This window comes from Trachemys scripta, chromosome 4 (genome assembly GCF_013100865.1).
Source record: "Trachemys scripta elegans isolate TJP31775 chromosome 4, CAS_Tse_1.0, whole genome shotgun sequence".
Classification (NCBI taxonomy): domain Eukaryota; kingdom Metazoa; phylum Chordata; order Testudines; family Emydidae; genus Trachemys; species Trachemys scripta.
The window spans coordinates 24,550,678-24,565,145 of NC_048301.1; the positions used below are offsets into that span (position 1 = coordinate 24,550,678).

The 14,468-nt window shown below is 41.9% G+C and overlaps 1 protein-coding gene across 3 annotated transcripts in view; it reads right to left on the minus strand.

Annotated features, from left to right (window-relative positions):
• EML1 (EMAP like 1) overlaps positions 1 to 12,115 on the minus strand; it is a 183,965-nt gene extending 171,850 nt beyond the window's left edge. For all 3 annotated transcript variants that reach the window (XM_034768149.1, XM_034768148.1, XM_034768147.1), the window contains exon 1: positions 11,933 to 12,115. In XM_034768149.1, the coding sequence (XP_034624040.1) occupies positions 11,933 to 11,960 (28 nt within the window). In that variant the 5' untranslated portion in view covers positions 11,961 to 12,115. The remainder of the gene's footprint in view (positions 1 to 11,932) is intronic.
• Positions 12,116 to 14,468: the final 2,353 nt, after the last annotated feature.

Below are 14,468 nucleotides of genomic sequence, written 5' to 3' on the forward strand. Positions count from 1 at the left end.
TCTTCCCTTCCCCCCCCCCCACAACCCCCCCATGAAGAGGAGACATGCATGAGGACTCATTCTAGCAGCTTGAACTCTGGGGAAGGGAATAAAAACCTTGACAGGCAGACACTGGAGCTCTATGCTGCTTGGGTTTTGGGAGGGCAAAATTTCAAAGCATAAGCAAGGGATCCCCAGCTGCTTAGCCTGGGTTAGTCCTAGAGGACATATAGAGCTTACATACTACAGCAGCCTCTATTACTTTTTGGAACCTAAGACTGTAACTCATTTGTGTGTGTGTATATTTACCTGCTTTAGCCTTGTAAATAACTCATGTCTTTTTCTTAGTTAATAAATCTTCAGTTAGTTCATTATTGGATTGGCTATAAGAGTTGTCTTTGGTGTAGAATTGAAGGTGGGATTGACCTGGGGTAAGTGACCGGTACTTTGGGACTGGGAGTAACCGGAATGATGGTGTGATTTTTGGTGTAAGGGACTATCTATTTTAAAGGCAAGCTTATCTGGGTGACAAGATAGATCGGAGCACCCAGGGGACTGTCTGTGACACCATTGTTAGGCTGTTAAAGTTCCTAATCATTTACACTTGATACTTGGTAAGTGAAATCTGAGTATAGAATTCACAACCAGTTTGGGGATGTGTGCCCTGCTTCTTAACAGTCTGCCCTGAGGTGGTTTGTTGGTACTCATGCTCCTTAGCCACTCCAGACAGCCTGACAGCAGTATTGCCAATCCCAAGCATTCAAAAAAAAAAAAAAAAAAAAAAAAAAAAAAACCCACCACATGAATTATTTTGCATTTTTAATGAACTGAAAAAGTAGGGAAAAAAATCATTTGAGGTCCACCTAAATATTTATTCAGCCCAAAATCCCATGTTTCATTTTCTTCTGGGGGCTTATCACTTTTTTGTTTTTAAATTGAAGTTAAGTTCGCAATGAAAAACCCTTTAAAATTGAAGAACTGAAAGATTTCATGTTGAAAATGTTGAAACAAAATATTCAGATTTTTTTATTTTTTGGACAAACAACTTTGTGAATTCAATCTGAATTCACAAAATGTTTGGGTTGACCTGAAGCTGCATTTTTTATCCAAAAAGAGTTTCATCTGAAAAACATTGCCCAGCTCTTTTTGTTCTCTTTCTGGTTTGAAGCCTTAGGGTGCACTCAGTTCATATTTTACAGCTTTTCCCATGTGAACTAAAATGTTGGAGGGGTGGTTAAATGAAAGCTGAGAGTCTCACAATACCAGCTACTGAGCTTAAAAAAAAAACAACACACCAAAAATCACGAGACTTGGCAACACTGAGATGGATCAAACATTTCAGGAGCAGTTCCCTGGAGAAAATCACTGCCATCTCATAGGTTCAATACCCTCACACAAACTGTTATGCCTGAACTGCCCTTTTGGGACTGATTGTAAATGTAGGAAACAATTCCTTCCGGGTTGGGAGATACCAAAGTCTGTTGAAGATGACAGATCAGTCTTGCAGGAACATACCATCTCATTCATATCATCACTGGAAGCACTTCAGTTTTAAAATATAAACTGCTTTTTTATTTCATACCCAGATCACTGATAACAACAACAACACTTCCTTAGCTTGCTGTAGTAATAATAATAACTTGGTACTTCACTAGTTGTTTGACGATACAATAGAACCTCAGAGTTCCAGACACCTTGGAAATGGAGGTTGTTTGTAACTCTGAAATGTTCATAACTCAGAACAAAATATTATGGTTGTTCTTTCAAAAGTTTACAACTGAACATTGACTTAATACAGCTTTGAAACTTTACAATGCAGAAGAAAAATGCTGCTTTTAACCATCTTAATTTAAACACAAAGTTTCTTTACCTTGTCAAATTTTTTTTAACTTTCCCTTTAAAAAAAAAAAGTTTATATTTAACACAGTACTGTATTTACCTTTTTTTTTGTCTCTGTTACTGCCTGATTGCATATTTCCTGTTGCAAATGAGGTATGTGGTTGACCAGTCAGTTCATAACTCTGGTGTTTGTAACTCTGAGGTTTTACTATAGTCTGGCAGGATTGGCAGTGTCACACCAACTACAAGAGACATGTATTTAATTGGAACAAATGATAGGGACTTTGAAATGTCCTGCTCCTGTTACTGTTTCAGTTCTGGGTGGTGAAGCCATGAGTGCAGGGACAGAAAACGGAATGCTCCTAGGATCAGTCTACAATTGTAAAAGTGTTGCCTATTTTACAAAATATGTACACAAAGTCCTATTTCCCTGAACACCCGCACAAACAAAGAATTGCTCAGAAAATCCCAACTCTGTCACTCCAGTGAGCTCTGGGCCCAAGAAACTCTGTTCCTCTGCTTCCCCTCAGGATCACATTCACAACTGTTTCTCCAGGCCTTCTGCTTCCAACACACATAGCCTACAACCAATATCCTATTCCATCCATTTGTGCCACAGGGAATCCCTGAGTCCATAAGCTTAGTTCTATTCTGATATGCAGCCATTTGCCTTGGGTGGACCCCACAACCGCTAGCTGTTTTACTATATAAGGGGAGGGGGGGTTGATTGCTCCTTTTGTTGAGCCTGAAGGAGAGTGCTTTCAGGCACACCCACTGGTTTTGTGAGTTCTGTGATGGTCTTTGGATCAAAGGCCAGGTCTACACTAGAAACTTTTGCCAGTATGCATTAACTAAGTTTGAATTAGGTGCCTGCACCCTTAATGTGAATAAAATACACTCTTTCCATTGGGTCATATGCGCCAACTCCGTGGGTGCTTTGGAGTACCCATAGGGAAAAATTAGAGGGTGCTCCACACCCACTGGCAGCCAAGCTCCCCCCTCCTTACCTCCTCCCCACCCCGAGCATGCTGTGTCCCCGCTCCTCCCCCTTCCTCCCAGTGCTTCCTGCCCTCCTGCCGCCTAACAGCTGTTTGGCGGCACTTAGGACTTTCCGGGAGGGAGGGGGAGGAGCAGGGATGTGGCACGCTCAGGGGAGGAGGCAGAGAAGAGGCGGGGCAGGGGCGGGAACTTGGGGGAAGAGGGTGGAATGGGGGCAGAGCAAGGGAGGTGCAGGGGTGGGGCTAGGAGAGGGGGACGGTGTCGAGCACCCACCAGGCAGAGGGGAAGTCAGCGTCTGTGCATTGTGGCTAAGTGCCACAAGCACTTTAAAGTTCCCACACAAGAAAGAATCTTGGTTGTTAAACAACCATCAGAAAGACCACACACAGAACTGCATGGAACTCAGTGAATCCTCCTTGAGAGGAATGACTGAGCTGACCCATCTAGGGATCTGAGCCTGTGAGTCTAGGCCCATACATCTATTTACAGGTAGATATCTGTCATGGAGGCTTCACTGCAATGATTTTAGGAGAAATGAAAAAGCATAAAAAAAAAACCCAAGTGTGAAATCATTCTGAGAAACTTGTTCTAAACAACAGCATATGGTCACTAAAAATAATTTTCAAATAAATTCATAACATAAGAAGTCCTGGGCTAACAGTGGATTAGCTGGGGTATCATTTTTAACTCAATCATATCAGTGATTAACAAGGGCTTAACTTTTGGATAAAACCTGTAATTTGTGTGAATCTCTCTGTATCTCTGCTGGAAGGGAAGGAGAGACTCTTGCTGGGATAACTTACTCAGCTCAGTAGACTCTACAGGCAACAGCTCAAATGTACTGCAAGCAAACCTGCTTTTTAAATCTGCTAGTGTTGGGTTCTGAAGTAGCTTTTTTTTTTTTTTTAATAACTTGTGTGGAGCTGAGGATCTGCAGGGTTGTTCTCTCTCATCAGAGCATGTGGTGAGCAGCTGCATGGATTGCTGCTGGGTCCTGACGCTTCTGGCCTGCGAAGGTTGCTAGTGGTTCTACATTTTCTTCATCCACTTTGCCCTGTGGTTTCGCCTACAACCTTGCTCCTGGCAATTGTTGCAACAACATAGGCGTAACCATTTTGCTTCTCTGCTATTCAATGAGCTATCCCTTAGAAGAGGGAAGCTAATGTGGAAACTACGGTGTTTGGCAATTTTGCTAATTTTCATCTAGTGATCACTGCTGGCCATCATTCATGGTGGAAACCTACTGATGTTGGTCAACTGATAAGGGCATCACAAGGAAATGTAAAGCCTAGTGAACATTCTTTTCAGCAACTCACTCCTGGGGCCTGACTCTCTTCCTCCTTAAGTCAACGGGAGCTTGACACTGACTTCACTGGGACCCACAATCATGAATAGCCAGTTTCAAAGACACCTTCAAGTCCCTGCAATTCAAGATTCTTTCGGCTTGCAGATGCTATCAGACTGATGAAAACAACGAGGAGTCTGGTGGCACCTTAAAGACTAACAGATTTATTTGGGCATAAGCTTTTGTGGGTAAAAAACCACTTCTTCTTCATCCATCTGAAGAAGTGGTTTTTTACCCACAAAAGCTTATGCCCAAATAAATCTGCTAGTCTTTAAGGTGCCACCAGACTCCTTGTTGTTTTTGTGGATACAGACTAACACATCCCTCTGATATCAAACTGATGTATCCCCAAAATGAACTTTAGGGGCACAAACCCACCAATGCTAGAAAACTCTTTGCATGGTACCTTCTGCCATACCAGGCTAAAGTAAGATTATCTCCACGGGATGAAACTTTTCCTGTCTAGGAGCCAAATCCTGAGGTCGTTATTCTATGGGAGCCGAGGATGATAATAGTCACTCTTCCTATAGATTTTGAAACATTTTTGACATCTTGTGTGTGAATAGCCCAATAAATGTAATGTATCAGAGCGACATGGAGTTACCCCTGTGTCTGTCCTATACGGTGACTTAATGTATTATTATTAATGCCATTAGTTAGTTGAAAGTGTTTTAGATTCATTAGATGACTGTTACAGGTTTAAAGGCAAAATTCTGACATAAACAGTAGTCCCACAAACAAAACATGCAACAGGCTTAGCATGAGTGTGTGTGCATGCGTGTGCATTGCAGGCGGTGACTGAATATATTTATTCCATCTGTGAACTTTTGTGAACCTATGCAAATCCAAAGGCAATCCAGAGCTTGACAAATCAAGCCCATGAATTTAAAAGGAGTTTCAAATATGGAAAGAAATAGATTCATTAGGACCCAAATCTTTCAAACTGCAGCATCTGCAAACTTAGACACACTGGGAAAAAAATCACATACATATTTTAAAAGCAAACAAGTTGCAATGGTTCACAAATCTCTGCTCTACGCCCTGTTAACAAAGGAGGGATTTACATTCATAACACCTACTATGTGAATGAGTTGAAATAATCATACTTTGTTTGTTTAGAGTTTTCAATCCTTATATATAAAAGCTCTTGACAACTGGTGATTAAGTATCATCATTGCTTTACATATGAGCAAACTGAAGCACCGAGCAAATAACTTGGATAAGAGACTTGCCCAAGGTTACAAAGTGAGTTGTCGTTTGCATAAGTGGCTCTTACCTCTGAAATAGTGCAAACTGTGACTGTTGGGGATTTACCTTGTCTACAGGCACTGGCGGTTTGCATTGGTGCAGCTACACCGATGGCTGGAACTAGGACAAACCCCCAGAATAGACAAAGCCCGGATACAGAGCATAACCGGGTACAGATTTCACTTCCCTGTTCTCATTTTCTTTGGCTTTGATGATGAAGGACCAGATTCTGCTCTCTCTGGCATTAGTCTGGATTTCCACAGGGGTAACTGGGAGCAGATTCTAGCCCCATGGCTCTCTCCCTTTAACAAGATTGTGGCAATTTTGGCATTGATTAGGAAGCTTTCAGGTTTCAACACTAGCCAACAAAAGATCTGAGGGTGGGAGTGGGGTGAAGCCATGACTAGGCTACTGCAGCCTCATATCTCTGAAACCACAGTGTTTTAAAATCTTCAATCAGGCCTCACTCCAGAGCTGTTTTAACCAAGGTTTATATTCTAATGACCTTCTTTAGCAGGTGGATTCTTCACACAATACATTTTAACTCCTTATGTTCCTTTGGCTCTTTTTGATATTGTGGATCATGGGGTGCTCTTGAAATGCTTCATGCATAGAGAGGGCTTTTCAGGCCTGTTTCTGACATGTTTTCATTCATGTGTCTCAACAGGGCTCGCTTGTTACCACAAATCTACTTCTGATGTTATTCCTGTGAAACACAGACTCCTGGGGACTCTAGATTCCCATTTATTTCTCAATGTCTTTGGGCCTGGTCATAATGATTCATAGATTTTTAAGGCCACAGGGGATCATTATTATTATTTATTATTTGTATGGTGTGAGCATTTAGGAACTTTAGTCATGGACCAGGCCCCACTGTGCTAGGCGCTGTACAAAACACGGGATGAAAAGACACCATCAAAGAATTTATAATCCAAGTAGTAGAGCAGGTTTCATTGAACCAGCATTTTCTGACGGAACAACATTCCACTGGAAATATCTTTGAATGATCATCTGATTTCCTGCATAGCACAGACCATAGAATTTTGCCAAATGGTTCTTGTCCCTAGCCCAATGATTCTGTGGTGCATTCATCATCAGAAACTCTCACTGAATTATGAAAGACGTTGAGCGTGCAGAGCAATTTGCTGGAATCAGTCATTAGGACTTCTTCTGATGTACATAATTCTACAATGGTCACAGTGGACATCTCTCATGTGCTGAAGCGCTCACACAATGGTTTTCATTTGCAGTTTTCAAAGTGTTTTGCAAAGCTGGGCAAGTATCCATTAATCGACTTTTACAGAGATTACTGTGCAGAAAGTTGAAATGTCTTCCCCAAAGGCACACAACAAGTCAGTAGTAGAACCAGGAACAGAACCCACTTGTCCACCTGCCACACAGTTGTGTTCCTTTTTGATGTGAGCAACTTTGCGTAAGTGGACTCAGCATTTTTCTTCATGATACATATTAGCTATTAGCTGATTTTTAACTTTATCCTTTTAGGAATATTTCTAAGCTATGGCCATTGTTTGTGTAGACTGATTTGAAATATGGTTTGCCATGTACTAGACAACTGCAATGCTGAACTTGCAGGCCTTCCAGGGTAGCATTGTACAAGTGTAACACTGACAGGCCAAGGTCGTCGGCGGGCGGGATTGAACCGGGGACCTCTGGAGCTTAGTGCATGAGCCAAAAGCCAACTGGCTGTTAGCTAAGGCTGTACTGCAGACATATTAATTGCTTTCTCTCTCTCTCTAAGTGGTCTCGGTGCCACTAGATAGGACAGAAAACCACACCCCGGTGGTATGTGGGTTACACAAGCTCCAGATAACCAAAGGCATCGGTCTCCTCTGGACTTAACATTCAGGGCCAAATTTTCTGTTTGTGTAAAGGGGCACAGCGCCACTGACTTCAACAGAGTTGCACCTGTTTACAATAGCTGAGAATTTGGTCCTCAGAGCATATTTCCCCAGTGCTGAAAAGTTTATGGTGGTTTCCTTTTATTGATTACAAGGTTGCTCTTGCATTTCTGTCTGGAGCTTTTGCAGGGTCTAGATCTTCAAGCATCTGAGCATGAGCTCTCGCTCTATCCTTACCTGACCCTGGCCTTGGCAAACTTGCTGAGAGACCTCAATACATAAGGCAGTGCTGCACAAAGCACAGGCTATTTTGAGTGAGGTTGGGAAGCTAACATTCATGCCCGAGAGGACCAACAATCCTGAGAGGCTAATTCCAGTTAATCGGTAGCACTGATCTGTATTGGGCATTTGGGGCAAACACAAGACATAAGGCTCAGAGCCTCCTCCTTACCCAGGAAATTGAGGGCACCAATTTTATATTGCGGATAGCCCTTGCTGACATAACATGAGCATGGGGCCAATTGTTAGGGTCTGATCCTGCAAATGCATGAATTTAATGAGACTACTCATGAATAAAGTTACTCAAGTGCTTAAGCATTTGCAGGATTGGGCCCTTATTCTGCAAAATGGCTGTTCCTGCCATAAAGAGCAAAGAGCTAAATATTTTCCCCTGGGCCAACTTAAAAACCATTTCAAAAAGCATGGTTCTAATTTCAAAAGGCACTACATAAAAATGGGGCAATTTCCCCAGACAGATCTGCTCCCTGTGCGTCTGCTGTGCCATCCCTCCTGCTTTTAGTGACAAAAGTACATTTGTATAATTTCTGATTCCCATTAGTCTTGCGGAGACAACATGACTATGGGAGAGTGAGCTGGATTCGATTTCCTTTCACCCATTATCAACAGCACTGCTAACCAAATTCTCAATGCAGGCCCGAATGTACCCCTGTGTAACCTAACTGGATGGTGTGTCCAGTAAGACACCTGTACTGCCTGTAGGTTCCTGGGATATCCCTTTCCTGAGAAGCACACCATTTTAGCCAGGTGCCCACTACCTCTCTGGACATGTTGAAATGTACAGTTCTCATTTGATGTGGGGTGATAGTTAACGAGGTGTTCAAGAACACATTTCATAGTTTTTTTCCCCTTCCTCTGTAGAAATAAATATAAGAATTTGGGAGGAAGAGTACTGGGCTCCCTGACACCTGCGGCAGAGCAAGAGAAATCAATTCTCTTTCTTCCATATTTGAGCAACATTTTACTAAATAAAAGATAAAGGATATATCGGTGAGATTCTCTGTATTTGAACTGTAGTGCCCACTCTTGGCAATAAAAATCTATATCACAGCACAGCTGAATTCTCCAGGACTATAGCAAAAGAATAACACTGTTCACAAATAGTCTGCACTGTTACTCTCTCATGATTCAGTTTCTGAGGGGAAAATAAGTGAACAGAGATTTTAAGGTCCTTTGCTTGACTTCAGAGGTTTATCTGAAGTCAGAGATTGTGGTAAGAACCAGAACCATTATGACTCACTTGTTCCTAATCAAAATGCTGGGAGCATGAAAGCCTGTTCAGTTGTATTGAGACTGAACTGTGTCTTCTTACAAGAGAAAAATAATACACACCCGGGGAAGCACTTAAATAATTGATGTGTTTTGCTTTTATCTGCATGTAGCAATGACAGTAAATCTATGTACCTAGCACTAATGGATAGCATCAGTATGTCAATAATTGCTAATAAGAAAGAAAGAAAGAAACTGAAAGCAGTGCACTTGTCCTGAAGTGACTGATCCTTCTTTCGTCTTTATCTACCAGTGTCACAATAGTCTCGGAAAATTAATGGAATAAATTTAAAAATTCTGTTCACTAATTGATCATTTTGATCTCAGCACTTTAAAGTGCACAAGCACATTTTGGGTGGAATTCAGTCCAGTGTGACAGTGACTTCTTTTAAACATTTCTGCAACTCTGACAGTTTCTGTGTCTCATATGCTATATTGAAAAGACAAAATTAAACTTTTTTCTTCAGGCTGTTGTCTTCTGCACATTTAACTTCCTATTCTGAACCAATGAAAGACTGTAGTCATTCGGGAACCTAACATAAGTCACAAGCCTCTGTGTTACAGAAGTAAAAACCCAATGTTTAGACTCTGAAAAGCTGCCTAGTTCTTTCTAATTCAGAAATATGAGTTTTACTATTAAATGAAGTTTATTGTTAAAAAGTTATGTTGGCCAGTTCATATCCTGCTACTTAAAATCAAAAGGACATATTCACCAATTTTCTCTGTAATGTTTATCTGATCTGAACAATTATGCAGCTGTTCCTACTACATTCTTGTGTAGGCTGAAAGTAGTGTAGAAATTTTGGCATTTATTTACTGTAACTATAAACTTTAAATTTGTAGGATTGTTTATTAGGCATATACATTCCAAAAGGTTGTTACAATTATTTTATATAAGATCAATGTTGTAATGTGGCTAGACAATACAGACTTATTTATAGTACAGAGTAAATACATACACACACACTCTGCTATAAATAGGTCTGTATTGTCTAGTCACCTTACAATACTAATCTTAAATATATCTATTTAAGTCTATTGTCTAGCCCCATTCAACATGAGTCTTAAAAGTATGAAGTCAAATGCTGGCCTCAATTACACCATACAATTTTCATTGGACTCAGTAGGGTGGTATTTGGACCATTACGTTATAATCATATTATAACAGAGAATTCTCTCTTGATATTTTATACCCTTATTTACAAAGATTTTATTGATAAAGTTTTAATCTTCCAAATAGTGGTGAAAAAAATGTTACCATCAAGGGAATTATTTGGTCTTCCCCAAATCCATTAACATGAGACAAACTGTCAGCAACTGGAATATTAAAAATAGTTTAATAACCACATACAGTGCAGTAGTGATACTTATGACTCTACACACGCACAGCACTAAATCCAGGAAATCACATGTGGTGTCCACAGGTTTGGGTACCACTCCGCTATCTCTGCCTCATATCAGAGAGAGTGAAAAGAGCATGGGTCAGCCATGATGTCTGGTACAGGAGATAGTGAGGGGACTGGAGACGATGCCAAGATGACTGGAGAAGGAGAGGCGAATATGAGAACGATGGTGAGGAAACCAAACCTCCTGCTCTGAACAGTCTGCAAATGCGGGAAAGTTTCAGAGCTGCATCCGGATCCAAACTTTACAGCTCAGCCCATCTCTAATATTTATTCCCTTCTTCATCCAACAACCCCCATCCTCCCTCCCCTCAAAAAAACAAACCCAAACCCATAAAGCTACACACCTATCACAACTTTCTGCAAAGGAAACATCCTGGGCCCTTGCAATTGCAAAGGTAATTCAGATATAAGCAACTTTCACACCCATCTTGCCTTGCATGCCGAATATCAGTTTCATCATTAATATCAGATGCCAGCTAAATATTGTCAATGTTGTCCTGAAATATCCCCGTTCAACTCAGAGTCCTTAACAAGCACACACAGCTCAAGCTGTTAAAGTCAAGGCCAACTTTGCTGAAGAAGGGAAGCTATTCTGGTACGAGATCAGCCCATTGATAAGGTAAGCAAGAAATCTTCATCTTCCTAGACTTCTGCTCTACCTTCAGACAACGATAGCGACCTTCTGCTGGCATAGGAAATTGCCCATGGTACAGCTTATGCTGAACTAAAATATTCATATTTTTAGTCTTTTTTTAATATTGCCCCCTCCCTGAAATAGAAACAAAGAGAAAAAAGAAAAATAGTTCATCCACTTTCCCTCCCTCTTCACCTCCACTTTTAAAGCAAGAACCTGGTATCTGACTCTCTGCCATCACAAGCCAGTCAAACTAAATTATTTCACTATAAATATGAGAAGACAAATGCTTGCAATGACAAAATACAGGTAGTGTTTTTAAATGGAATGCTTTTATTTAACAAAAGCCTTGGCACAGAATCGCTCCAATGTCCCCACAAGAATTTCCTTTCATGCAGACGACCTAGCGAATGTTTACACTACGCACAGAAGGGCAGAAAACAAAAAGCTAAGAAATGTCTTCCTACCACATGCCGCAGCCTCCTGTGCAGCAAAGTTTGACATAGCCAGCCATGCGTGTCAGGGAACGACTCCTTTTCAGCTATAGGCAGAATACACAAGGCACTGATTTTGTAAATAAAGTGCACAGAGAATGTATTTTCTCTCAGTAAAGGACCCATCTTTATTACATTCAGCTGCCTTTTCTGCAGCCCCTCGCCATTTGAAAAGTTTAATCAATATGTTAACATAGTGCGTATACAGGGCAGTTGTTTCAGGAACTGTTCCAAGAAATTCTTGCTTAGAAGCTCCAGAGAACAAATTGTGACATTGTCATTTTGACAGAATCAGACTGCTTCCCTGATTAGCTAAAACCAGTCTCATTTATTTTTCATGCCTTTATTAAGAAAATGTAACTTTGTAGGCTAGCCACCCAGTAACAGCTACCCGAGAACGTTTTGTAACTACGAGCATGTAGAACTCTGCTGATGCACGGGGTTTCTTCCCCTGCAAAGGCTCAGACTCCCTTCAAAACCGAGCGGGTTTGTGTGTGACTTTGCAATCTGAGAATGTGAACTAGTCGGCAGGACACTGTGGTAAATATAAATCTGGCACTTACCCACAACCAGTCCCTCGCAGTCTGACATGGTGTGAACAGTTCTCTTCAACCGTACGTAGGAAAACCACAGGAAAATACAAACTCACTTTCTTCTGTTAGGGTAGGCAGAGGAAAAAAATATCTAACCCTTCTCCTATAATGTACATCTACCCACCCAGGGAGTTGTAGCAACAATCCCGTCTTTGCCTTCTCATTATGGGATGTAAAGATAAGAATGTGCTTTTGTGCCAAAAGAGCATGCTATTGGTGGATAAATTTGTTGTCATCCCTCCCCTCCACAGAGTTTCCTCTTTAATGTCACAGAGGCAAATTACACTGCTTGAAAGGCCATAGAATATTTATGAAACTGCTTTTAAGAGCTAAGCTGAAAATCTGTATTGAACAAACTGGCTAATTGCTGTATGGTGAAGTTTGTGGCGGGAGCTGCAGTGCTAGGACAGTGGTTTTCAACCTTTCTTCATGTGTGGACCCCCAAAAAATGTCAAATGGAGGGGCGGACCCCTTTGGAAATCTTAGACATAGTCTGTTGACCCCCAGGGTCAAAGGACCACAGGTTGAAAACCACTGTCCTAGGGCATTCCTAGTTCTCTGCTGAGTTAGTGTCACAAGAACTCCTCGGTTTTTTGTGTCATTCTTGAGATATACTGTGTAGCTTTTGCCTTGGTATATATCCAGATCTATGGACTAGCTATGGGCCTGAACAAAGAGTGAAAACTCCTCAGATCTGAACAGTCCTGTGCTTCGACTCCACAGGAGTCCTGCCTCTTTTCAGGACATTCTGAATTCTACAGAGTTCTCCATCCCTATTCCTGCTCCATCCCCTTTGCACTTCTGGGGAAGCTCCTGGTGTAGGGGAGATGCCTGGAAGACAAGGCAGAAAGCCACCTATACTCTCCCCAGGTGCATGCTTAGTGTAGCTCAGACACACCCAAAGATCTCATCCTCTTTTGTCAAATGCATGGCATCAATGATGCAGGAGCCCTTGCTTTCCTTGAGTCAGGTGCACAATGACACCACCAGATTGCCCTGTGCCATGCACCTCAGAAAGTGCACAGGACAGGCCTCTCTCCAGTTATTGTCCTGGATCATCCATGCCTGAAAACACCCTACAGAGGGGAAGCTAGGGGAGGAAATCCCTGCACTGCATTCTGCCCTTGTTATTTCATTGGAGTGGGTGGAAAAGGGACTTCCCCTTAGTCTCTCAAAGTTCCTGGGCAAATAGGGAGGTCCTGTGTCTCTGTGCAGGCTCTGGCCCTTTCTCATTCCTGGTCACTGCATGAAGCATAATTGGAGAAGCTCTACCAGGGAGTGTCCCAGGCTGTGGCAACCTGTAGGTCTCCTGGTGGAGCTACAAGAGGGTTATTCAGTGAGGGGACTCTCACATGGATGGCAGCTATGCAGTGATGATAATAAAGTTGCATCCTGCATTCTATTTTCCAGGGATGTTCTACAGGGCTGGGGAGAGAGGCTATGTGCCCCCTCTGGGCCCTGTCCATTCTTCTACTCCCTCCTCCACATAAACCCCAGAGTCAGAGCACCGTCTGTCAGATCTGGAGGGAGAAGGATGACTCCACAGAGGTGGCTGAGCCCCACTTCTGCTGAGAAGGATCAGAGGAAGATCCATACATGGAAGAAACCTTCCAGGCACAGATCTGAGAGGAACAGTCTGGACCAGCCTTTGGAGCTTGGCTTTTTCTCCAGCTGTTGAGCAGAGTGCTGTCTTGCACACTTTACAAAGGGCACAGCTGCTCTCCCCACTTCTTGTGCAACTTCACTGCACTTTTCACTACTTAAGTGTATTGGCCACACATGCACATACAGCCTTCTTAGCGAGGCACAGTTAGGTCCCGATCTTGCAAGTGCTTCCACTCGAGCTTAACTTTATGCATGTAAAGAGCCCCATTGATGTCAATGGAACTGCTCCCGAGTAAAGCTAAACATGAGTAAGTGTTTGCAGGATCAGGGACTTTGCGAAAAACCCTGTGCAAGATGCTTATGCAGGACATACAATTATCCAAATGGTTGTAGCTTGGTCAAATAAAAACTAAATTTTCATTTTTACACTCATGACACTTATCCTCAAAGAGGGCTATTTCCATCCCCACTTTAAACTTTCTACCCTGAGTCATCTGGGCCATAAAGTTGTTTGGTTTTTTTAAATGGTTATAAGATTTTTTTTTCCATGTGAAAACTATATTTCTCTCCACACTCAAAAAGGAGCAGAACCTTATTTACTCTCTTATTAGTCTCTAAGGTGCCACAAGTACTCCTGTTCTTATTTACTCTGGGATTCTGGTGGGCAGTGAGGGAGGGGACTCACCTTTTGATAGAGAGCAAAGGTGAAGTTATGAGTAAGACTGGATGTTCACCAGGGCAAAAAGTGCAAGAACCATAATTTGAGTTAAAGAATAAAAGGGAGGGGAAAATTACAACACACATTTGAATAATTGTTAGGATAATATGAGAAAAGTGTTAAATAGGTGTCAATAATGGCTCTAGGCTGTGATTTCCAAAGGACTGCAAGGGAGTCAGGCTC